Here is a 26831-nt window from a genome sequence, read left to right as displayed (position 1 = left end):
CAGATCTGTTTGGCCTTACATTTTAAATTAGGCTACACAATGCATAGATTTCGTTGGGTTTTATTGAAGCAATGGATTGCCCGTTAAAACTCAGAAGAAAACCAGGGCTACCACAATTTAATGTTAATTTTTGAAATTTGCATACATGTAAGGCTTTTACCCGCCTTGAAATTTCAGCTGTTCTTTGCTCTTACTGAAATTCCTACTGCATGCTACTTGTCTGTTGCTTGCTATCTTAGTGACCAGTAATATTGTGCCTTTGTCACCCAACCAGTTTTCAAGGTCACTTTCTCTGAGTTGGAAAAAGCATTTTATAAACTGTGGGGAGAGTTGGGTCCTGCTTCTGCCACTAAACTTGTTTTGGCTTTAGTAGAGTTACACAACAGCTCTGTGCGATTTAAAAAGAGTTGAATTGGAAGTTTTCTTCTAAGATCCCTTTAGGAATCCTGAAATTCTGTGACCATGCATAAGTGTACTTTAACATTTAAAAAAAATTTTGGAGTACACATTTAAATGTATGTACTGTTTGGATGTATCACTCAAGAATTTGCCTATGATACTTACGTTTTTGTTTTTGTTTTTGTTTTGAGACGGAGTCTCACTCTGTTGCCCAGGCTGGAGTGTAGTGACGCGGTTTCGGCCACTGCAACCTCCGCCTCCTGGGTTCAAGTGATTCTCCTGCTTTAGCCTCTCGAGTAGCTGGGATTACAGGCATGCACCACCATGCCTGGCTGATTTTTGTATTTTTAGTAGAGACAGGGTTTCGCCATGTTGGCCAGGCTGGTCTTGAACCCCTGACCTCAGGTGAGCCATCCACCTTGGCCTCCCAAAGTGCTGGGATTACAGATATAAGCCACCGTGCCCGGCTGATACTTTGATTGTGGTGTTCTATTAGACATCTCAGCCATTTTTTGCCATTAGCAGAATATTGATAGAGAATATATGTAAGGCTTGTGTGTACTTGTGCCTGACAGTCCTGGAGCCTGCCTTCTGGTTTGATGGGTTGGTCTCTGGTCTCTACCAAGCCCTCAGTTTCCCATAGCCTTCACGTTTCCCTCTGCTGGCGTTTCTTCCATAGTCAGTGTCCAGTGATGGTAACTGTGTAAGCGTCTGGGTGGAGGTCAGCAGGGAGGCTGGTCATTCCGATTTCTTTACTTTTTTTTCCTGGAACCAATAAGCATAGCAGTGTCATTTGGAGCTACTTGTAACTTAGGTAGAGCTGTCTATCTAAAGGACTGGTGCTTTTGTGGCTTTGTGCTTTGCTTCATTCGTCTGAGGTCTTAGGATTTATGAGTTTGCTTATTAGCAGTTAATTCATTTTCTCATTCTTATTTTCTTTCCTTAATGCCCATGTTGCAATAGAATATAATACATTTGCATTGTTTATTTTTCATTTTATATTGATTTATTGCTTTGATCTTTCCTACCCTTGAACCTTTGACCTTTTGGTGTGTTGATATATTTGCGGGGGGGGGGGGGAAATGGCTATAGTTCTTTAGGATGTACAACTCCCAGGTTCTTTTCAAACAAAAATAAGTAGAATTTACAGAGTATAGGCTGCCTGATTTTGCCAGGCTTTTGTGGCCCAGTTATTGGCACATGAGATTGTGTGGAGCAGAGTTGCTGTCATCTTTTCAATGTCTAATACTGCTGTTGCTTGCAGTTTTATTATTTCAGAGGGCTCACATTGTGGCAGTGTTTGGACATCCGGTATCCTAATAATCCTTTAATTCCATGAGTGTGTATTATACACAGGTCAGTGCACTGCATCATCTCACAGACTGGCCATGTGTTAACTGGAAACCATTGTTCTTAGAAGAAACAATGGCCACTGGGATCTTTTCTTGTGAGAGTGTTATGTCATAGAAGTCACAATTATCAACTATGTTTTGGCCACTGGGACGTGTTTTTCTCTTGATGAAACTGTATCACCTCCTGACCCCCACTCCCAGCTCAGCCCCCATCTACTACCTGTCCCCTTCCTGTCCCCACTCCCTTTGTCCCATAATAAAGTGGGATTTACACACACAGGTCAGAAACGATGGCACACAACAGTTTTAGACCACTGGGCCTGAACTCGACTTCTTTATGTGGTAGGGTCTGTCAGTTGAGTTTCCCGTAGGTCATGGAGCTGGATCCAGGGTTTGCTGAAGAAGGAGTCAAGCGGTCATCATTTCTGAAGGGAAGTGCTAATTACGGTGTCAGCTTCTCTGTGAATGAGGAGAGGAAAAGAAGTGTTAGATGAGATCATTGGTGCTAAATAATTGATGTTTCAAATTTATACTGTTGAAATGAGTACTGTAATATTCTGTAAAGTTAGTTACAGATCAAATAGGCATTTATTTATTTGGTAAATACTTACTGAGTTTCTGTATTATGCTTAAGCCCATCAAAAGGATGGCTTTTGGGTGTGTATATGAGAGTACAAGGCTTTATGCCTACTAAAAATTAATTTTAGTTTAACAGCAATTAGATTAGAACACTCCCAAGTTAGCTGGGCGTGGTAGCGGGCACCTATAGTCCCAGCTACTCGGGAGGCTGAGGCAGGAGAATGGTGTGAACCCAGGATGTGGAGCTTTCAGTGAGCCAAGATCGCCCCACTGCACTCCAACCTGGGCGACAGAGTGAGACTCCGTCTCAAAAAAAAAAAAAAAAAAAAAAAGAACACTCCCAAATAAATGTTTTTCTTGGTATGATATTAATAGCAATCAATCTAATCCTTTTTTATGTATTCTTTTGAATTTTCATGTATGTTTTGGAGTTTGGCCTTTAACTGTATTCTGATCTCTGAAGGTATAATTATCTTAGTGTTTAGTTTTCCAGGAGCCAAGGATATGTTCTGGTTTGTTCTGTATTCCTTACTGTGCCAACATAGATGCTTTGATAATTTCTGAAATTTGTTAACCCCACATTTGTGGTTAACTCCAGATTTGTCAAGCCCATGGTGGTGTAAATGACTGATTATAATTAGTTTAATGCTCTCTAGGAGATACTTACAGTTTTAGAGCAGAACTTGTTAACACCAGAATTATCAAACCCCATTAGATGCTAGGCACTGACTTAGGTGATGGGAAAACAGAGTGGATTCCTATTTTAGGGGGAGACCATAGACTAGTGAGTGAGTCTTTTCATTTTTGTTTTGGGTTGGTGAGATTTTTGAACTAAGGGATGTCTTTCTGGACCTTTTGTCTTTATTTGCCCAGAAATGGTTTAGCAGATGACCAGACAGTTTACTTTTCTCTAATATGTATTCCCTTGAGGGAGTTCCTGCTTTCCAATAGGAATTTAAGACTTGCTCAATGGGTCTGACCCATTGTCTTGCAGACTAGTATATTCTGTGTGAAGATGGCCTTGAGGTTTCCTGCAAAAGCTTGGTTCTCTGGTTTGTGGTCAACCTCTAAGGCTAGGGATGCTGTGCTGGGCCACTCTTGACTTCCCTTAAAATCCATTACATGAGTGCTTTTTCTTGAAGTCATGTGTCTTTTCAGCCTCTGTCACCCGGTGAAAAAATGAACTCTATAAATATAACAGTCCTTTCTTCTAGTGTGACAAAATGAACTCCGTAAATGTAATAGTCCTTTCTTCTATTTACCCTAACCCTACTTTTTGTGATGTTCAGGTTACTCTACCTTACCCAGAGATTGATGAACATTTTGGTTCATAACCTTATTTGACTTTTTGACTTTAAATAGATGCCTTTCAATTTTTACCTATTGCCTCAAGTTCTCATATTTCTAGTCTGCCTTTGGTACCCATACACAGAAAATTCAGCCTTATTTGCTCATTCCTGCACATATATCAATGCCATCAAAATTGACAGTTTAATTCTCAAGGGCAAGAGAGCCATAGGAGAAATGGCCCAGGGACCAGGCAAAGCATTTGTGTCATTAAAAAAATAAAAGGAGGCCGGGCACGGGTGGTTCACGCCTGTAATCCCAGCACTTTGGGAGGCTGAGGTGGGCTGATCACCTGAGGTCGGGAGTTCAAGACCAGCCTGACCAACATGGAGAAACGCCGTCTCTACTAAAAATACAAAATTAGCCAGGGTGGTGGCGCATGCCTGTAATCCCAGCTACTCGGGAGGCTGATACAGGAGAATTGCTTGAACCCAGGAGGCGGAGGTTGCAGTGAGCCGAGATCGTGCCATTGCACTCCAGGTTGGGCAACAAGAGCGAAACTCTGTCTCAAAAAATAAATAAAAATAAAAGGAAAGAAATAGTTAAGTGATTACATTATGAAATTATGTAATGCTCATTAAAAATATGTGAACAAAGTCATTTCAAGAAAACACTGGCTACAGAAAAGTAATGAATGTTGATCCTTGTGATAGAAGGAAAGGAACTCCCTGGGTCAGGGGACTTGCTTTCTTTACTTGACTCCCCTGCAGAACTGCTCATTTTGGAAAAATCAGTTTCACCACTGGTCCTTATTTGTGTGATGAGAAATTCTGGCAAAATTTTGTTTTTATTACCCAAGTGCTGTGAATCTGTTTATTTAAAAGTATATTCTTTTAACAAAACCCCCTTTTCAATTCACTTAAAAATACTAATTACTAGCAAATCATGCACGATAATTCAGGATAGAGTTAAGTCACTTTAGCATTACGGTATGATAGCAGAAATCTACTGTAAATTCATAGATTTTGGTACACAGTGTATCATTTTTTCTCTTATGAACATAATGAGTTTCTCTGTCATTCAATAGTCTTCAACTGTCATCTGCTTTTTTCTTCCTGTATCATCTTTCTCTAGGGATTTTGGTCTATCTCACTGACAATATTTATAGATAAAATCAAGAACTTTTCCCTCAGAACAAAGCCACTGCCCTCATTTTGCTTTCTGCTGTAGTGTTGTTTTATTGTTTCTCCTTTCTCTTCATCTACTCTTCTCTCCCTCCCTCCCTCCTCCCCTCCCTGTCTCACTCCCTCCCTCCTCCCCTCCCTCCTTCCCTCCCTCTCCTTAGAAAAATGAGTTAGCAATGATTTGTGGGTTATTGGAGAATGAAGCTCCAGATATCTTCATGGCTTGATGATCATTTGAGAGGAGCTGTTATCCCTAACCATTATCTGATGCAGGCTGCTCTCATCCTTTTTAAATTAAAAGATTTGGTGACCTCTGAGCAGTTCCTCTAGTGGGAAGTTTTTTTAAATTAAAAGATTTGGTGACCTCTGAGCAGTTCCTCCAGTGAGAAGTTTTTTTTTTCTCTTCCTTTTAATTGAGGTTTAAGCGGGGCGGGGCGGGGCGGGGGGGGGGGGTTGACTGTCAAAACCTTGTTTGCAGTGTTTTTTGGCAAATTTATGGAATTATGTTAATACTTTTGCAAATCTTGTTTATTCTAGAAAGAAGTGATTAAAAAACTTCCATCTTTTTAAGTTGACCCTGAAACAGTATAATTTTGTATGTGTGTGTTTTCTTTATTGCATCTACGAAAGTATGTTTCCATTCTTTTTGAAGTTAAGAATTTTCTAATTAGTCATTTAATAATTCATATCCCAGCTCATTCTTCATCATATGTGGTAACAAATTGCATTTGGCTATTTGCTGTAGAGTTTTTTACATTAAGAATATAGCATTAACATGCAAGCCTACTTCACTGAATATAGTATTGTTTTGAGCATTTCAGGTTTCAATCATTAAGTTTTGTTCTGTCATCTGTCTCTTACCACTTAGTTTTGTAATTATTTTAATATAATTTACAGTACTATTTGGAGCATTTCAAGTCTTCGCCATTAAATTTTGTACTGTTATCTGTCTATTGCAACTTAGCTTTGTAACTACTTTCACATAATTTGTTGTTTATGTTTATCCAAGTATAGTCCAAATGAGGGCAGGATTGGAAATAGAAAATTTTCAGATATTTTGAAAGCACAAAAACATTCTTAAGGAATTAGAGAATACATACTATACTGTATATGAAAACTAACATTTTTAGAGCACTAAAGTTATATTAGCTTAGGAACGTATATTCTGGTTGGAGAAAATGTTTTATTTTTGGAAAATCAAGTTTAAAAGTTATAATGTAGCTTATTCAGATACTAATTAAATATACTAGTTGAATTTACTTTTAAGTGTTTTCTACATTTGTTAGAAATAGCTCATTAAAATGTCTAACATCTCATGCTATTTTTTCAAAAAGTAAGCAAAAATTTACATTGCAAAAACACTTACATTTTGGGGTTTATATGTTTTCAGTAACAGGGACCTAGCACATGCTCATTTTCAGAGTAGGAGAAAATGGGGAAGACATGCCCAGATTGAATATAATTTTAGTTACATCTCACTTTTTGAATATCTCACCTTTGCCATCCTCCTAGACTTCAGGAAAATGTTGCTTAGGTTGAGACAAATGCTTTAGTTCTTTCCTCTGTTATCGTCGTTCTTATTTTGGTTTGGTTATTTCCATAATTAATTAAGCTGTTGCTGAAGAAGGAGGGCTGTGGAATCCTCAGGGGGGAGGTTGGAGAGTATTAAAAGGAGTCTGTGCCGCTTTTGCAGGAGGGTTGTTCCCTGGCAGAACCCCAGATGGCACACAGTATCCAGGGTGCCACAGAGGATACCACAAAAAGAAGACACATTACACCCTACGTTGTCACTGTGTGGTGGTGAACCCAAATACAGCAGCAGTGGTAAAAGTTGGCCTCCAGATTTCCAGCAGTACAATTTGACTGACAAGAAAAGTTCTTCCAGTTCCTGTTTCTGTTTGTTTATTTATGTATTTATTTGTTTGTTTGTTTGTTTTTTAAGAGATAGAATCTGGCTATGTTGCCCAGGCTGCCCTCCAACTCCTGGGCTCAAGTGATCCTCGCACCTCAGCTTGTTGAGTAGCTGTGATTACAGGTGCATGCTGCCAGGCTGACCATCTATTTCTGTTTTTAATGACATCTTCAACTTGAATTTTTTCAGTATTCCTAGTCACAATTTCATGGTCAAAAAGCGATTGTTCGCCGGGCGTGGTGGCTCAAGCCTGTAATCCCAGCACTTTGGGAGGCTGACACGGGCGGATCACGAGGTCAGGAGATAGAGACCATCCTGGCTAACACTGTGAAACCCCGTCTCTACTAAGAAATACAAAAAACTGGGATGGCTGGGTCATATGGTACTTCTAGTTGTAGATCCTTGAGGAATCGCCATACTGTTTTCCATAATGGTTGAACTAGTTTACAATCCCACCAACAGTATAAAAGTGTTCCTATTTCTCCACATCCTCTCCAGCACCTGTTGTTTCCTGACTTTTTAATGATTGCCATTCTAACTGGTGTGAGATGGTATCTCATTGTGGGTTTGATTTGCATTTCTCTGATGGCCAGTGATGATGAGCCTTTTTTCATGTGTCGGCTGTATGAATGTCCTCTTTTGAGAAATGTCTGTTCATATCCTTTGCCCACTTTTTGATGGGGTTGTTTGTTTTTTTCTTGTAATATACCCAAAGGATTATAAATCATGCTGCTATAAAGACACATGCACACGTATGTTTATTGCGGCACTATTCACAATAGCAAAGACTTGGAATCAACCCAAATGTTCATCAGTGACAGACTGGATTAAGAAAATGTGGCACATATACACCATGGAATACTATGCAGCCATAAAAAGGATGAGTTTTTGTCCTTTGTAGGGACATGGATGCAGCTGGAAACCATCGTTCTCAGCAAACTATCGCAAGAACAGAAAACCAAACACCACGTGTTCTCACTCATAGGTGGGAACTGAACAATGAGATCACTTGGACTCGGGAAGGGGAACATCACACACTGGGGCCTATCACGGGGAGGGGGAGGGGGGAGGGATTGCATTGGGAGTTATACCTGATGTAAATGATGAGTTGATGGGTGCTGACGAGTTGATGGGTGCAGCACACCAACATGGCACAAGTATACATATGTAACAAACCTGCACGTTATGCACATGTACCCTAGAACTTAAAGTATAATAATAATAATAAAGGAAATGCAAAAAACTAGCCGGGCGAGGTGGCGGGCGCCTGTAGTCCCAGCTACTCCAGAGGCTGAGGCAGGAGAATGGCGTGAACCCGGGAGGCGGAGCTTGCAGTGAGCTGAGATCCCGCCACTGCCCTCCAGCCTGGGCGACAGAGCGAGACTCTGTCTCAAAAAAAAAAAAAAAAAAAAAAAAAAAAGGGGTTGTTCATACCTGAGTCTGATTCTGATTCCACTGTGGCACCCTCAGCACTTTTAGAGCCCAAAAAACATCATTATTGTTCGTTGAATAACTTTTTTAGCTAACTGTAAAAGAAAATGGCACCTTCCTATTGAGTTTTCATGTAGTATTTCAATATCACTATTGTATTTTTTGCTTTCTCCCCCTTGTTTCATTTGAAAAAATAACTATACGTGTGACTTCTACATTTCCAAGCAAATTTGTTTAGTTTTTTAAGACAGTTTTTGCAGAGCACCCAATTTCATGATACTGTAACGAAGCAAGTAGGCCTTGGGATATTCATTCTGTTCTGTTAGCAAGTAGATGTTTGCCCATCGGGATTGCTCTGCTACTTCTGAGAGATTTTCCAGACCTCCAGTTGCCCTGACACTTCACACTTCTATAACTGCTCCTCCCTAGTTTTAAAAACTTCTCTACAAACACCAGTTAAGGCTATCACAAAATTTATGCTTCCCTTTTCCTGATTTCTTAAAAGTGTTTCTCTTTCTTCGAAATACCTAGTTCTCATTTGTAAACTGCCTTCCATTGGACTATACTTGGTTAAACTCAGATACCAAATCACATGAAAATAATTGTAAAGTTAAGTGGCAAAGGATATTCGTTGCTTGATTTGTAAATGGTACAAGACAAAATGTTTGCCGACTCTTCCTTGAATAGGTTTTTCTCTGCTGGTACTTTTCTTATAAAGGAGGCAAGAGTTTGCTGTATAAATGGTATATCATTTTTTACAATTAAAAAAATTCATGACTGGGCACGGTGGCTCACGTCTGTAATCCCAGCACTTTGGGAGGCTGAGGCAGGTGAATCACCTGAGGTCAGGAGTTCAAGACCAGCCTGGCCAACATGGTGAAACCCCATCTCTACTAAAAATGCAAAAATTAGGTGGTGCACACCTGTAATTCCAGCTACTTGGGAGGCTGAGGCAGGAGGATTGCTTGAACCCAGGAAGCAGAGGTTGCAGTGAGCCAAGATTGCGCCATTGCACTCTAGCCTGGGCAACGAGCAAAACTCCATCTCAAAATAAATAAATAAAATAAATAAATAAATTCGCAATGACATATTCATGATTGAAAATGACAGTCCAGAAAAATACATTGCTCTTCTAAGAGCTTTGTTAATCCTGTTCTTCCATGTCTTAGTTGACATTTGAAATCATTGAAATTTGTTTTTGGTTAAACCTGCTACTTACAGTATTTGGTTATTTGTGAATATTGATTAGGTTACCTTTCATAATGCTGCTAAAAGAAGTGCATGCTGGAGAATGACTTTCTGAAAAGTGTTTTTATTTAACAAGATTACTCCTATACCATTTAAAGAATTCTTTAAATGTTTTGAGGGTATTGCATACATTTTACAGATGTATTTGGTCATCTCTTGCATTTGGAAGTAGATGTTTTATTTGGTAGTATTTGTACATCATATATAGATTTCCTTTGTAGATTATGTTGCAGTGGGGAAATGTGCCTGGGAGCTAGATGTTTCTCCCACCATTTCATTGAAAGAAAAATACATTTCAGCACTTAACTTGCAAGTAGGGATTCTAAGCTTCGGCTGCACATTAGAACCACCTGGGAGCTTCTGAAAAATTTCATTCCCAGGCTGTCTCATAAACCAATTTACAGCAGCCTCCTGGGGCCAGGACTCAGGCGTGGGTGTTTTTCAAAGCTCCCCAGGTGATTTCAATATGTAGCCAAGGTTGCGATCCATTGCTTTAGAATAAAGTTAGAAGTATCTCCTCAGATTTAACTGCAAACAATTTTGGAGCTTGAGTAGGTTTGATTTCTTAACTAAGTGCTTGAGTAGGATATTTTGCCATCATTATCAGATAAAGAAGAATTTATTTAGGATTTACGTAAGTTGTAAAATATGCAAATTTGGTTAAGTATAGTTTAATATTTTGAATTCAGAATTATTTAACTCTTCCCTTTCAGTAACAAAATCTCTTTCCTTTTAGTGCTTTATGAATCTTACGGTCTGAGGAACAAAAGAAATCAGGTTTTAACTTTTTCCTAATTCTTATATATTTAAACTTGTACTATTTCTCTTTGTTCTGAACCCTTTACATAAGTATCTGTTTAGATGCCTTATTCCAAAAGAGTTTGAGGCAGTTTACCAGGATACATGAAGTATGACAAGGTGGTATAAATTAAATACAAGGCGAATTAGGAAAACCATGGATTGGAACAATGTAGAGGTTAAAAATTCATTACCAAATGACCTATCCATGTATTACAGCAAACTCCTTGAGCCAGTGGGGCCAACAGATGTGTCATGTGACATTTCTATTGGAAAAAGTGAGGGCTGCTGTCATGGTCTGTCTCTGTGCCTTTGAGGCTTAAGTCAGGAATTGGGACACTTGAAATTAGGGGGATGCTCACACGCAAAGAAGAAAATGAGACATTGAACAGATTGAATTAACTTTGAACATTTGTGTTACGTCCTAGGCATTCTGCAAGGAGTTTTATACATCTCATTTCCCCTGCCTCACAATAATCTCATGTAGATGGTAGTAATCTCCTTTTACAGAAAAGGAAACAGGCTCAAAGATGTTGGATAACCTGCCTAAGTAATCAAGCCAGTAAATGGCAAAGCCAGGCTTTCAAGCCAGCTGTGACATAGAGTGCAGCCCTTCTGTAGTAGATCCTGGGGGATCAGATCCTTGCTAATCACAGTTCCTGATTGGCCTCAGTACTATTTGTAGGAGGAAATCTTTTTTTTTTTTTTTTTTTTTGTGGGGAGACGAAAGGCCATATAGCAATATGAGAAAATCTCTTATTATATTTAGTTATGGCAGGGTACAGTGGCTCACAGCTGTCATTTCAGCACCTTGGGAGACCAAGGACGAGGATTGCTTGAGCCGGGGAGCTCGAGACCAGCCTGGGCAACACAGTGAGACCCTGTCTCTACAAAAAATTTTTTAAAATTAGCTGGTTGTGATAGCATGTGCCCATCACCCCTGCTACTCAGGAAACTTGAGGTGTGAAGATTGCTGGAGCCAGGAAGGTCGAAGCTTCTGTGAGCTATGATTGCGCCATTGCACTCCAGCCTGGACAATAGAACGAGATTGTCTAAAAAAAAAAATTAAGTTTTTTTTTCCTTTTTTTTTTTTTTAGTTCTGTTATTTTTTGGGGGAAGGGGAAGTTTTTTTTCCTCCCAACACCTCATATTTGTAGGGTAGGATACTTTATATATTTTTTATTCCTCACCACACCTAGCATGTCACACATAATGTCTGGTTTGGCAAATTTTGCAGGGCTGGCATAACAGCAGTGTGTGGGTGTCCTTCTTTGATATGTCTTTCTTGCACATAGCTCCCTGCAGAGGGGTACTGCTGTGGCTGCCACTTCAGTTCTAGCAGATGGATAGGGGATCTTCCATGCTACCCCATTTTAAGGTTGGTCTTCCCACTCTTGTGAAATTTCACTTGTGATGCATTTCGGATGGAGCTGCAGGAACAGCTCTGTCCGCCTCAGAGAAGATTAACTACTGTGCCATGGCTTGGTTTGGTGCTTGTGACATGTCTGAGTCTCATCTCCTAGTTTTCCAAGGGAGCCACTGTGTTCGATTCCTTGGCTATATTTTTGGCAAATGTTTTGCCTGGATTTCAGAGTTCTGTAATTTCTCCCAACTTTGACCTCATGGGTTTTTTTGTTTGTTTGCTTGCGTTTCTTTTTTAAATCTCAATGTAGTTTTTACCCTTTTCTGGCCTTGCGAAATTCACACCACTTTAGTACAACAATCTCCCTTATTTCCAGCTTTGCTTCTTACCCCTCTCCTCCAGTTAGACTCTCCTCCAGTTAGACTCTCCTCCAGTTAGACTCTCCTCCAGTTAGACTCTCCTCCAGTTAGACTCAGCCAGGCAGTGCTGTTGGCCAGACCCCCTGCTGGGCACTTTTGACACTGTGGGCTTCATTGCAGTCATCTGTGTCCCTCCTCTCACATCCCCCAACCTTCCTCTCTGCCTTCTTTCAAAGCTCAGTCTATCGCTTTGCCACTCGGAGTCTGGTTTCTGGGCCCACAGCATCAGCATCACATGGAAGCCTGCTAGAAATACAGATTCTCAGGCGGCACCACAGCCCTTCCGAATGGGAATCTGTATCTTAGCCAATTGCTGAGGTGATCTGCATGCCCATCCAAATTAGAGAAGCACCACTTTAACTCATACTCCTCCTTTGGGTTGTGACCTAATTAAGAGACTAGGATGTTAGAACCCATTCATTCAGTCGAAAGAATCAGCTAAAATATTTTTATATTTTCACATTGTTCATCTTTAGTCTGTAGTTTTGTCATTTTTAGGGATAGGGACAAACAGATATGTTTGGGGATAAATATTTTTTCCTAACCACATGAATGAGGTTAGGGCATTAGGAAAAGCTTAGATAATTTAACTGATAGATTGTTACCAAGGGAGCATTCAAATAACACCCATGATTGTTTTGAAAAGAAATGGAGGGGATAGTTTTGTGGAAAGATTTCTAGTTTTGGGGCTTTTACTTTCTTCTACGTGGAAATATTACTTATCCTGGGGATCAGCGATAGCACAGGTCATATCCCAGGACAGAGCGACAGGTGTTTCTCCCTAAGGCAAGTTTCTCCTGTCCTTAAGCACTGATGCTTGTGGCAAAGCTGCTGTGCAGGACAATGGTTGGTGCAGGAGTTGGGGACATGGACCCCCTAGCCAAGAAGTGAAGAGGGACGGCTCAGCTGCATGGAAGAAGAATGTGAGGTTGAGTGATCAAACTGATGCAAAGCCACCCTCAGGCCCCCTGCCCCTTCTTTTACCTGTCCTTATATTACTCCTGTGGTTGTGTTGGTACGGCGGTATCTGTGACCCCTTATCCCCAACTCATTTAAATTCTGGAACCTTTTAATGTCCAGATGGTGTCTCTAAGACTCAGAGTTTTGAAGAAATATAATTTGCTAAGTTATATCTATAGGTTTTCTAAAGGAGTTACACACACACACACACACACACACACACACACACACACACGCTCACTTCAAAGTCAGAGAACCTGATACTCTGGGTGGGAAGTGATACTGGCCATCTAAATGCAGAGGACTAAAAAGTGGTTTTTCTAGACTGACTCAACCTTGCCTTCAATGCAAAAGAATTTCCTTTTGTATGACCGTTAGTTGTTTTGTGCATTTTGATAAATGATTTAAAAGTTTGGAGTTACAGCACTAGAAAGGCGTTCACTTACATTTAGAGCACAGCTGCATTAAGAGACATTTCTTTGAACACTAGGCATCTGTTTAAACTGGACCCTACCTAATGCTGCAGACCTTCAATGTGGGCCATCCCCCCACTGAGCAGATGCTATTGACTTGAAATAGGAGTGGCCGGGGCAGTGTTCCATTTCTCCTTCAGAAGTGTCTTATGGCATCAGAACCTAATACCGGAAACAGATGGAAACTGGACCTCAGGTTTCAGATGTTATTCAAAGGAAAAGAGTTGCTGAATTGAAAAGTGTCAGATCTAGAAAACCTGTAATCAGTCCAATGGATGAGGGGAATGATGAAGGAAAAACATGGTTATATTCTAAAAGAAAATAGAAAATTATCTTTGGTTAAAAACACTTCATTTTTATTATTTTTTTATTTTTTTGAGACAGAGTCTTGCTTTGTCACTCAGGCTGGAGTCCAGTGGCACGATCTCAGCTCACTGCAACCTCCACTTCCCAGGTTCGAGTGATTCTCGTGCCTCAGCTTCCTCAGTCACTGGGACTACAGGCGCACATCACCACACTCAGCTAATTTTTTGTAGAGACAGTGTTTCCTCATGTTGGCCAAGCTGGTCTTGAACTCCTGACCTCAGGTGATCCATCTGCCTCTGCCTCCCAAAGTGTTGGGATTACAGGTGTGAGCTGCTGCTCCCGGTCAAAAACACTTTAAATAAACATATATATTAAGGAACGTATGTAAGTGTTACATGTTACAGAATTTTGGCCAAGTTGTTGGATATGTAGGATCTTTTTAGTAGTATGAGGATTAGGCAGTACTGGACATGCAAAGATAACAGCCCAAATTGAGATGTTCTACTTGGGTAACTTTGAGTTAATGCAAAGCTCATTATTGAATATATTCATAGGATGCATAAAGTACTCTTCTTTCATCATTAATACATAATAGCAAAAATGAGTTTTCTTTGATCATTTAGGTTCTTCTTGTCCTTTTTGGATAGTACCTTGAAAGTGAGTTACACTGGTCTGGTACCTTTGATTGAGAGTTACATTAGACTGAAGCTTTTATGGAGTCATCTGACAATAACTTAAAAGGACAAACTGAAATCAATATGAAACTGAATATTCCCGAAAAATGTGGTTTATTGAAAGTTTCCATTTGTTTTATTTCCCAGCTTTGTTGTTTTATGTCTTTATATAAAACTTTTATTCTCTGTAGCAGTGTTTCCAAGATGTGACCTACAAAGCATCCTTTTCCTGCTTTGTTAATATGGATTAAACTGTGGCAGTTTATGTACTGCAGGACTTCTCAGAGCCTTTGACAGTACTAATACTCCCTGTGATTTTTTGGAATGAGATGTAGTATCTGATATTTCCCAAGCTTATTTTACTTCGTCTGCTGCACTCTTCCCTGCCACCTCCTTTTTTTCCACTTAATGGAATATCTACTATGGCAGATAGCTGGGAAATAATACTGTAGCATTTTCAAATGTATTTTCTCATTTACCATCACAGCAGTCCTGAGAAACAGAGACAGTTTTGTTGTCGTTTTTTGGATGAGGGAGGAGCTAAGATCCACCAGAGTTCAGGCTGGCACCAGGATGCAGGTATCCTAGTAACTTCCCCAGTCTTTTATCTCCCTGCCAAGCCTTCAGTTCAGGTATGAGGCTCTTAGTCCTACATGGCAGGGCTCTCTGCTGGCAGAGTTGGGGGGTCATCTGGGTGATAACAGTGATCTGAAGTTCCTATGTCCAGTGGCTGGCCCACAGGGCTTTGTGGTCTCCTGTAGAGAACTTTCTAATCTGAGTTGATAATGCGGTGAGAGAGTTGGTCCTTATGTACCTTCTTTGAAGTAGTGGCTTAGGCAGCCCCTCAGGTAGGCTTTCGAGTAGGAAAGTTACCCAGGTACTCAACTGTGATTCACTTGTGTTTGCTTGCCACCTTTCACCCCATGGTACTATGTCATGTTTTGCTCTTTTTGTAGAAAGAAATTCAAGCCATGAGTCAGTGCAGCCATCCCAACGTAGTGACCTATTACACCTCTTTTGTGGTCAAAGATGAACTTTGGCTGGTCATGAAATTACTAAGCGGAGGTAAGTGGATTTTGTTGTTGTTATTTGTTTGCTTGTTTTCTCTCCTTTTGTTGGAACCAGCATATTGGAGAAGACTTTAGATTGAATCCTTTCTCTCCTGTGTTTGAAAGTTTGTTTGATTTCTCATTGCCTAGAGGATAACATCCAGATTGCTTCGCATTGACCTCAAAGCTTTTCATAATTTCACTTAACTTCCGAGAATATGTGTGTCGTCTTCTCCAGTTATGAAATGCTCGACCTTCTAGGTTGAGAGGCAGCCCTTGGAATGTATTATGTGCTCTCATGCCTTTGCCCCTGACCTGTCCTCTTTCTCAGCCTTGCATCTCTCCTTTCTTTTCCATGTTCTCAGGCCTAAAAGGTCACATCCTCTCCACAGTCACCGCTCATTTTTTTTTTTAAAAGTTAGCCAGTCCTTTCTCCTTGAGTCCTTTCTTTTTAACATTATTCAGGTCCTTAACACATTGCAGTTTGCTGAATTATCTCAGTGCCATTTATTAGAATGTTCTGTGATGATGGAAATGTTCTGAGGTGCTGCTATCTACTTTTTACTAATCCTGTGTGACTCTTACACACTTGACATGTGGCTGGTGTGACTGCGGGACTGAGTGTTCCATTTTAATTAACTTACATTTAAATCACCTTGTACGGCTCCAGTATTGGACAGTGCATATTTAGATTGTGAACTTCGTGAAGATTGTCTAATGCACTTTGAATTCATTGAACTTGGCGCCTAGTAGGTGTTCACTAAATGTGGTTTCAGTTAACATGGGGAGAAATGTGTGCTACATACTCACTTGCAGTGTTGATCAGAAGTGGCACTATTCTCATCCTATTGTTGCATTTGGGAAGGGAAAGTCACTTCCTTTCTCTAGCTTCAGATCCCTGCAGTGATGCAAGCCATTGACAATTTAATTTATAAGGTGCTTTCACATCCTGTATTTTATTTCTTTTAATCTTCTAACATCACTATCAGAGAGGGAACGATAATGATAACCGTTCCCTTTTTTGAACACTTAGACTCTGTGGCTAGATCCTGTCCAAGGCAATTTACTGACCTTACCACATTTAATCTTGACAATATCTGTGAATGGCCCGTGTCACCATCCCTGTTTTTCAGAAATTACACCAAATCTCAAGGGAGTTTAGCAACTTGCCCAAGGTCACACACATAGTAAATGTTGGTGCTGGAATTTGTGACTCTAAAATCGGTTGACTTAAAAATTAGTATGTGGTGCTGCAAGTATTTACACTTTTGTTTTGCACACATGGACACTGAAGCTTAGAAAGCCCAAGTGATTTCCTTGGGAACACCCAGCATACCCACATCTCTGGTATGTTCTCTTTTGAGGGCTTCATTCCCTGTGTATCTTTCTGAGACATGAAGTATGGTTTAGGATCAGAGGAGAACATTTTGCTGTGCCTGGACAACCCAAAACTAGCATAGCAGAATTTATATGACAGAGCCCATTTTAATCTGCAGATGTCGAAGGAGGTGTCTTAATGTTTTCCTCTTTTTAAAAAGAAACTCTCTTGGATCAAGCAGAGGCCCAGAAATGAGGTGATGAAGGCATTGTAATTGGCTTGGGTCTGCTTGTGTAGGTCTCGGTGGGGAGCCCTGGAGAGCTTAGTTCTGTTCTGTTTTCAGTCTTCCTCAATCTTATTAGTCATTGTTTCCTTGAGTGCCTACTTCAGTTTTTAATTAAAAAGAAAAAAAAAAGGAAAAGAAAAAGGAAGCCTGCCAGAGCTGGACTGCAGTGTTGAGTGCTAGGACTGCCCCTTCATTCAGCAGAGGGACTTGTGCTTTGCCAACAAGATGATCTTAAGCCATTCTCTTTTTGTGGGGTTCTACCAACTCTGACGAAATGAGAAATTCTGGTGACTTGAGATGCTGAATAGTCCCAAGTGCTCTGCTCAAGCTGAAGATTTTACCTTTTGCTTTTATGAAGCTGAGAATCTTCTGTTTTCTAAGGAGGATCTGACAGAAAATGTCTTTGTCTTTTTAAGAGTCCAATTTAACATCTCTGAGCTTTAGGTAAGAACAGGTTTTAAACAGGTTTCTACAGGTAAGGATATGGGCAGATGTGGACTCTTACTCATTTTTCTTTCAGCAGGGCAGAAATGCATGCATGCCTGGTATGGTATATCGTTATACAATAAAAAGAAAATGTTTTTACAATTATCATTTTTTAAATGACACAAAAATCTAAGAGTCAACAAATAAACAGAGTTTTTTTTCCCCCCCTCTGGGGAAAAATATGCATTTGTTTTCTTCTATTTCATTACATTGAATCTCTTAATGAGGGGCAGGCAGCTATATCTGATGGGGAAACTCAATCCTCTTAGTTAATTATAAAGAGCCTAGAGCCAAATTCAGGTCCTGAGGTAAGCCGTTTGTTAATTCTTCAGAAATGTCAAACCCCCAGGTAATTTTGGCTTTTAAACTGACCCAGGGGTTTGGAATACTAATTAATATGTGTTGAAACATGAATTCACAGTGCCAAGGATACTAATCTGTATATGGTAACAAAGTACTAGGTATTTGTTTGTTTACTGTAAGTGTTAGTGCCTCAAATATATAAGGTAAATGAAATAAAGATCAGCCGGGTGCAGTGGCTTATGCCTATAAGCCCAGCACTTTGAGAGGCTGAGGTGGGCAGATCTCTCAAGCCCAGAAGTTCAAGACCATCATGGGCAACATGGTGAAACCCCATCTCTGCAAAAAATACAAAAATTAGCCAGACGTGGTGGCATGTACTTGTAGTCCCAGCTGCTTGGGAGCCTGAGGTGGGAGGATCGCTTGAGCCTGGGAAGTTGAGGCTGCAGTGAGCTGTGATTGCTCCACTGCACTCCAGCTTACATGACAGAGGCAGACTCTGTCTCAAATGAAAAAAGAAAAAGAAGGAGAGAAAATAAAGATCATGCAGTCTCACAGGAAGGAACCTTCTAGTTATAAGCAGAGGTCTAGAAAAACATCCTTCTTTCCCCCTCCCAACTATGATTTAGGTCCTCAGAGAGTGGGGTTTTTTCTCTCAGCAGTTCGCTTCTGCCTTTTCTCCTGGCCTCATACTCCTTTCTTTGTCAGTTCAGACTTTTTGCACCCTCTTTGGAGGGTTGCTCTTAGGAATTTTTGTGAGAAATGCTGTAACCAGTATTTCTAGGGAAAAGGAAACAACCATGGAATGGCCATGAACAGCCTTCTGGTTCCTGACCCAGAATCCTTCTCATTAAATTCACACTGAAAGTGCTCTTACAAACTTGGATTTAGTGTTTTTGGTCATGGGGCTGTCATTCAATTGTTTGTTTGCCTTGGGAATATTTGCATTAAATAAACAAAGCCCATATTTTGATGTTTCCATTACATTTTATACATAATGGAGTCTTGTTCTGAAAAGGTGATGAAGGTGATAATTCTTCTGTTTGTCTACTTAGGTTCAATGTTGGATATCATAAAATACATTGTCAACCGAGGAGAACACAAGAACGGAGTTCTGGAAGAGGCAATAATAGCAACAATTCTTAAAGAGGTTTTGGAAGGCTTAGACTATCTACACAGAAATGGTCAGATTCACAGGTATGACCCCTGCAGAAATGTTTAAATGAGCTGTTCATATCTTCAGCCCTAGTTTGTAAAGAATGTTAAGGAAACACATGTTGCAGGCAGGTATTGACATTAACTTAGGCTAACTTAGGCTAAAATACTTAAGAAAGAAACAAGTGAATACATTTTGATGAATTATATTGGTATCCTTAAGGATTGCTTCAGTGGCTTTCACTGAAATAAGAGTGGAATATAAAAAGGACTACATGGACTCATTTTAAAAAATTAGTCTTGGTAACTACTCTTGAATTACACTAATTGAACTCGATAGCACCTCTATCTTTCTAATACAAGCAAGACTATCCAAACATTATAATATGTGAATTATTTTTGATGTGGTGGTGAGAGGGAAGGAGGAGGCACACATCTTTTGTGACATAAAATGTTAATTCTTTATATAGTCAAATCACATAGAATAGGAGTACTTGATGTTTCAAGTGAGTTAGTGCTACTTGGGCTCTTAGGAATTATTGCAAGTAAATAGCCATCTACCCATAATACTAATAATGTAATTCTCCTACCCTGAAATTTATATTTAATTATTTCTACTATATTTTTCTTTTTTTTTTTTTTTTGAGACAAAGTCTTGCTCTGTTGCCCAGGCTGGAGTGCAGTGGCATGATCTCGGCTCACTGCAACCTCTGCCTCCTGAGTTCAAGTGATTCTCCTGACTCAGCCTCCCGAGTAGCTGGGATTACAGGCACCTGCCACCATGCTTGGCTAATTTTCATATTTTTAGTAGAGATGGGGTTTCACTATGTTGGCCAGGCTGGACTCCCACTCTTGACCTCAGGTGATCTGCCCGCCTCGGCCTCCCAAAGTGCTGGGATTACAGGCGTGAGCCACTGTAGCTGGCCTATATTTTTCAATAATTAGAAAAAAATTACTTTAGAAATCAAACTTATAAATTGCAAATTGTCGTTTTTCAAAGTACTAAGATTACACAGGTTTTATATGGTGAAGAAATATACTATATAATAATTAGTATTTATAATCAGTCTCTCACCAGAGGAGAGAAGTTCATTTTTCAGAAAGAGAATTAACTTGGAATTGCACCCCAAATTGAAGTGGAAGTGGAGGAGCTTTACATAGACTGGGCTTTAATACTTGATAGAATGACAGTAGTGTGAGTTTCTGGGCAGTCTCTAACTCTGAAGCATAAAATAGAGAGTCTACTTACTGATGATTTAATTAAATTTGGATAATTATTTCATAGAAAATATTTCTTTCTAAAATCCTAACTCTCCCCCAGGAGTAAACTATAAAATGACAGTTGAATCCTTATACCTTTTTTTTTTTTTTTTTTTTTTTTTTTGAGACCGAGTTTCACTCTTGTTGCCTGGGCTGGAGTGCAGTGGCATGGTCTTGGCTCACTGCAACCTCCACCTCCCGGGTTCAAGTGATTCTCCTGCCTGAGCCTCCCAAGTAGCTGGGATTACAGCCACCTGCCACCACGCCCAACTAATTTTTGTGTTTTTAGTAGAGATGGGGTTCCACCATGTTGGCCAGGCTGGTCTCAAACTCCTGACCTTAGGTGCTCCACCCGCCTTGGCCTCCCAAAGTGCTGGGATTACAGGTGTGAACCACTATGCCCAGCCTATCCTTTTAACTTTTAAAATCTGTGATATAATCTTAATGTTTATGAAATTATTATGTTAAAGAACTACATTGTATGATATGTTTTAAAATCTTCCTGAGTGAATCAATACACTATAAAGTCTGTACCCTACAATTTATTTTCTATTTTTTTTTTTTTTTCCTAATAGGGATTTGAAAGCTGGTAATATTCTTCTGGGTGAGGATGGTTCAGTACAAATAGCAGGTAAAACTGATAAATAGAAAATTTTTTTACTTGATTACAGAAGTGTTACAGTTTCAAGGCATGTCGAATCGTTCCTGAGAAATGAATAAATGCATGTAATCTCTTTTAAGAATGATATTTACAGAATGTTTGGGTCCGAAGGATAACATGTTTTCCTTATTGTTTTGATAAGTCATTAGATCATCCTGTGAAAAATACCATTTTAGTACATAGCTTTTTGATAAAGAACAATTTTACTTTCAATTTTACTATGTTTTCTGCCTTTCACATTTTATAATGGTAATACTCATATAACTTCAAGAAATGCACTTGTAAAAACGTTTTTCGATAGGTTTGAAAATTTAAAACATCATACACATCAATTAAAAACTAATTTATTTCTTAAGAGGTATCTGAAAGAATTGGGAACATTAAAAATCTGGGCCATGTTTTGTTCTTAACTCTGACCCAACATGACTATTCTTGACAAAGCTGGTAGGCTGGGGATGCAATGAATGAATGTTACATGAACACGCAATATCAGGTGAGCACCTTCCGTGTTCAAAGCCTCTATTTTGTTATTGGCCCTAGAGTAACCTTAAAGGCCTGAGATAAAATGTAGCCACGTCCATATTAACTCTTGCTTTACCCATGTTGTTGAAAGTCTGTCTCAGCAATCCTTTTAGCTTTCATGGTTTCTTTAGGGGGTGTTCTTGGCATTTTTTGGCTAGACAGTCCTTCCCTATACTGGACTGAGCCTGTCATTGCAGAGAAGAGTAAGATGAGCCCACTTGTACCCATCACCCAGTTTCACTAATGATCAGTCTTTGGCAATTCTTGATTCATCTGCTGCTCCGCCCCCCACAGCGCCCCGACTCTGGTGCCTCTCCTCATCGTGGGTGCTGGATTTTGTTCTTGAGCCATCTGAGTTAGTGCTTTGTGTGTGCATATCTTGTCCTCACAAGTGGACTTTATCCCACAGGCTAGGGACAGTTTGAAAAAGTACTTCAGTTAAACAAGTAACAGCTGAAAAACATCTGTGGGCAAAAATGTCAAACTCTCCAGTCCCCAAAATTTCAAACTTTCCAAACTAACTAGTTGTTCAGAGCGCAGGCTCTGGTGTCAGCTGACTTGGTCAAAATTCTGAGGCCACCACTTAGTAGCTCTGCCACCTTGGGCAAGTTACCAAACCTTCTTAAGACTCAGTTTCCGTAAAGAGGGGTAAAAATATAAACTACTTCATCTTCTTTGGTGAAATCAAGGTCCAGTGATCTCAACAGTGGCTGACACATAATAGGCATGCAGCAAATATCAGTAACTACTGTTTTACCATGGCTGCTGTTGCTACTACTGTTGCTACTGTTACTACTGTTACTTCTGTTACTATGACTAACAGGATCACACTGATACTCCCTTGCACTGACTGGAGATCATGTGAACCTGGAATTGTCCTGCAAGAGCTTCAGGTCTGAGGAGAGTTTATGACTTATCAAAAGGTGATACTTATTAATTATGGAATTTGGAAGCTAACTTGCGATTAATCTTGCTCTAAGCTGATAAGGAAGTACAACTAATTTTCTGTTTTATGATGAAATGATGATTTCTCACAAAAAGGGTCAAGATAGTGAACTGCCTTTAAAATGTGAAGGCTGGTCAACCCCTGCCTTATTCTGTTACTTGGTCCTCTGCCAGTCATCTCATCCCATTATTCTTGTCAGATTAATGATCTGAGCCTCTTCCTGAGCCTTCTGGAACACACTGTCCTTTTCTTTTTCCCAGTAGGAATCCCCGAGGTAAGATCTCCTGACTTTTTCCCTCCGTCACAGGCCTTTGGGTTTTTCCTCACTGCCAAGGTGTCTGTTGTGACCCAGTACATGCCTGCACTGCGGGGGCTGCTGAGTTCAGAAGGGCTCAGGCAGGAAGCCCCTGCGCGGGGTGGTTGTGGGAATTGAGTGAATTGAAGTGTAGAGAGGGCTATGCCTTTTCTGTGCCTGGCATGTGCTGAGGACTTTGTGTTCCAGTCATCCGGGGCATCCTTGGTATCTTTTTGAGTATGCAACTTCATGCTTGTGTAATAACAGAAATTGGAATGGCCATTTTCCAGATATATGGGGGCTGCCTGACAGGCACCTAAATGTACAGATTTAGCATCTCTGGAACTATTGCTTTCTGGAATTCACATTTAATTTCCCCCATATTCTCTGACCTGATCATAACATCGAACTAACACAGTATTTAAAGTTTGACATTTTTAAATTGTTAACTGTAACATAAGCTTATTGCCTTAAAGCATTTTTAATGTGTCCTTGGAAAGGTAGATGTTACTGCTGTCCTCATTTTATAGGGGATTGACTTTCTTGGTCAGGCACTTGGTCACTGCCTGAACAAAAACGAGGACCAGGAGTCTCTGGATCTTTTGCTGGCATCCTTGTCGGTGGGTGAGATAGAGGAGGTGCGGGGAAGAGTAGAACGTGGAGACTCATCACTGGCAGGAGTGAGATAGTCCCTTTTTGTTGCTACTTGGACAAATAATACATTGCTTTTATCCAGACTGTTTTTGCTCTTTTCCCTTGTATATTTATGTCTCTGAGGGGAAAGTAAGGTTTGAGGGAGGGGAGGTGGGGCACTTGTAGTTTGAAATAAAAGTTAAGAAGGGGAGAAGTTAAGTTTGTATTTATTTCTTTGAGTATAATATGCATTGCCCACCTTGAGAGTATTATTGTGTGCATTGTTTTTCAGAAAGGGCATTTTTGCTATCCTAATAGAAAACCTAATGATTTTGTTTTTTTAGGGGAAACACTGACTTTTACATATGTGTAAATTCCCCTTTTCAGAACTTTTTATCAGAAAACAGATTAAAGGGCCTGATTTAGACCATGAGAAAACCTCACTTTATTATGCAGCTAGAAGTGTGGTGGATAGGATAATGTGCCTGGTTCTGTTTAACACAGTCCAAATTCTCTGGGAAGAATGTACATTTCTATTGAACGTGGGTATAAAATCAGGAACTAACGTGTCTCGAGTGCTTCCTGTGTGTCAGGCCAGGTTTTAGGTTCTGAATGCTTTGAGTCTCGTTCAGTCCTTAGCACAACTCCATGGGGAAGGTACTATTGCATCCATTTTACTACGAGCAACTAAGTTACAGTGGGGAAGTCAGTTGCCCAGGCCACACGTAGAATAAGCGGCGTATCCACACTTTGGGTTTGGGCAGTCTGATTCTAGAAACTGCCAACTCACATCAGTGGGATTTCCAGGAGGAGGACCTTAAATCTGGATTTAAATGGCCTCACTTTGAGATGGAATATACCACAGCGGTCACCATCTCTTCTATGTCTCTGCATAAGTCGATTCCCCTTTGGACCAGGGAACATATTCAGCACCTCCTTCCTCCTTGCTCCTTCAGGTTGAAACACAGGGGTGTCCCTGGTAAGGTTTCAGTGGATAGGAGAAGCAACCATCTAAGCATCATTTGGTATAGAATTAAGCTCAGTAGTGACACCACACTTTTCAGACTGGAAAACTTCAGGTTTGATATAGTGAACTAGAACCTGAGGACTGCTTACTCAGGGTTTAAGAGAAAATGCTTTCCTTCTTACTGTACCTTCTATGCTTAGAGGTCCAGTGTGTGTAACTTCCTGATAATCAACTTGGATGCCTTGGACAATGTAATAGGTTTTGCTGTGCTCACTGTGTGATAGAAGGGGGAGTGGCTACTTGAAAATCATGTTCTTCCCACGGCATAGCATTTTATTTTCCAGTTTGATGCCCTGTCATATTGTCGGGAAGAGCTTAGTGCTTTGGCAAATGACTAAGCCTGTTTGTACAGAATTAATGAGAGTCACTATTTTGAGCAAACAGAAATTCATATGAAACGGATCACTTTGGGGTGGTTTCTGCAAATCTATTTAATCTAAGATTTAAAAAAAAAAAGTGGCTCCTCTTAATGTTGTATAAAAATGTTGATTTCAGCACATTTGATATATAAAGAGCACATTTGATATATAAAGAGCTTTGTAGACACTTACTACTACATTATGTAAGCTAGATCTCATGCTCATTTTCACTTACTTTTGCCTTTGAGGTGTGTGTGCTATGGTTTGAATTTTGTGTGCCCTCCAGATGCATATGTTAAATCCCGATCACCAATGTGATGGTGTTAGGAGGTGGGACCTTTGGGAGGTGATAAGATCATGAGGGTTAAACCCTCATGAGTGGGACCAGTGCCTTTATAAAGAGGCCCCAGAGAGCTGCCGTGCCCTTCTACCATGTGAGGACACAAAGAGATGGCACCATCTATAAACAAGAAGGGTGGGTCCTTACCAGATAGTGAATCTGCTGGTGCTATGATCTTGGACTTCCCAGCCGGAAGAACTGTGGTAAATAAGATTTTGTTATTTTTAAGTCACCCAGTCTAAGGTATTTTGTTACAGTAGGCCCAATACACAAAGACAGTGCTTATGTGTGTGAATGTGAATTTCCCTTTCCTGGTTTTACGTAACAGAAATAAAAATCGCTACTGAGCAAAAGCAACCTGGAACTCTAGAAAGTTACCATCAGACTGCCTCAAGTATGCACATCCATTCAAATCAAGCTTATGCCCTGGGTTTTTCACTGCCCAAAGTACATTGGTAGAACTTTGGGTAGCATCTCTTATTTACTGGGAGGGAGATTATATCCTTATCAGCCTTGAATGCATCTTCAGTGTAAGTCTGCATCTTGAACACTGAAAACCCCATGACTAAAAGTGCCGGGAAAACATGCAACGAAACTTAACTTGCTTTTGTCACTTCGACGTTATCCATAAGGAGCCAGAGGAAGGTGTGCAAGGTGGTTGAGTTTTTACACCCATAGCTGCTGGGTTCTTTCATTTTCCTTCTGTGCTCTTTGGCCCTCATAAAGTGCACTTTGATGCAGAGGGTGGGGGTTGAAGAGTCATTTTTTTGTGTTGTAGGGATGAGAGGTTGCTGCTTTGAGCAAGGTAATATGGGCATCCGAGCAGCCCTGGAGTCAGCTTCTGATTAGTATGGGAAAGCTCCGAAAGTCCCCGAGGCATCTAGTCAGGAAATGATGTCATCACATTTATGAGCACCTTGGCACAGAGCAAGGGCTCTGACACCAGACAGCCATGGTTCAATCCTGGCATTGCTTCTTCTAGCTGTGTAACCAATTTATTTAGCTTCTCTATGCCTCATTTTGTACATTTGTGTAATGAAAATATACTACAGCATTAAAGGAGTTAAAACACATTTTATTTTAGAATTTGCTAACTCATTGCTTTTGTATTGAAATTGGGATGGTGTCCTCTAATTACTTAGGGTATGGTAAGCTCACAGTGCTAGGGAGGCAAGGCCTTAGGCACTCCATCTGACCTCCTGCCATATTGTTTTGCTCTTCTCTTCTCTTTGTCCCATCAATTTCCTCAGTATCACCAGAGTGAAGAATCTGCAGTATAGATCTGACCGTATCTTCCTCTTGCATAAAGTTTATAAGCATTGTTGTTGGAATAAAGCTCCAGCTTCCTAATAGTGGCAGATGAGGGACCTGCCTCTAGTCTTGTCTGCAAGTGCTTTCTGCTATGACTTGAAATGCTTATAGCTTCTTGTTCAGGGTTCCCCTTTCTTACTTGAGTGACTTCTTTTCATGACTCATTCATGAAGAATTCTTTCCTTGAGAAGCCTTTCCTGATCATTTCCTCCACCATGCCCACCTGCACTGGGCTAAGCGCCTTACCCTGGTGGTTTGAAAGGGTTCTGTCCATCCTCTAGCTGGCCTATGACACAGCACTGAAATTGGGCCTCTACTTTACTGTCTTCCCTTCAGACTGGATACTTCCCAGAGGGAGAAACTCTGTGTTGTTCATCGCAGCATCCCCAGATAGTACCTGACACATGGCAGGTGTGCCTGAACTTTGGGTCAGTGCAGTCTGCCTCGAGGCACGCGAGACACCCTGTCTCAGCGGCAGGTCATGCAAGTACATGTGCC

At 40.4% G+C, this 26831-nt stretch overlaps 1 protein-coding gene across 1 annotated transcript in view; it reads left to right on the top strand.

Moving 5' to 3' along the window:
• The window catches only part of STK39 (serine/threonine kinase 39), a 294181-nt gene that overhangs the window by 65824 nt on the left and 201526 nt on the right, over positions 1-26831 (top strand). The window contains exons 3-5 of the mRNA XM_007965255.3: positions 15342-15450; positions 18880-19021; positions 20815-20870. Coding sequence (XP_007963446.2) covers positions 15342-15450; positions 18880-19021; positions 20815-20870 — 307 coding nt within the window. The remainder of the gene's footprint in view (positions 1-15341; positions 15451-18879; positions 19022-20814; positions 20871-26831) is intronic.

This window comes from Chlorocebus sabaeus, chromosome 10, assembly GCF_047675955.1.
Source record: "Chlorocebus sabaeus isolate Y175 chromosome 10, mChlSab1.0.hap1, whole genome shotgun sequence".
In the NCBI taxonomy this organism is placed as follows: domain Eukaryota; kingdom Metazoa; phylum Chordata; class Mammalia; order Primates; family Cercopithecidae; genus Chlorocebus; species Chlorocebus sabaeus.
This window is presented reverse-complemented; position numbering and strand designations above follow the sequence as displayed.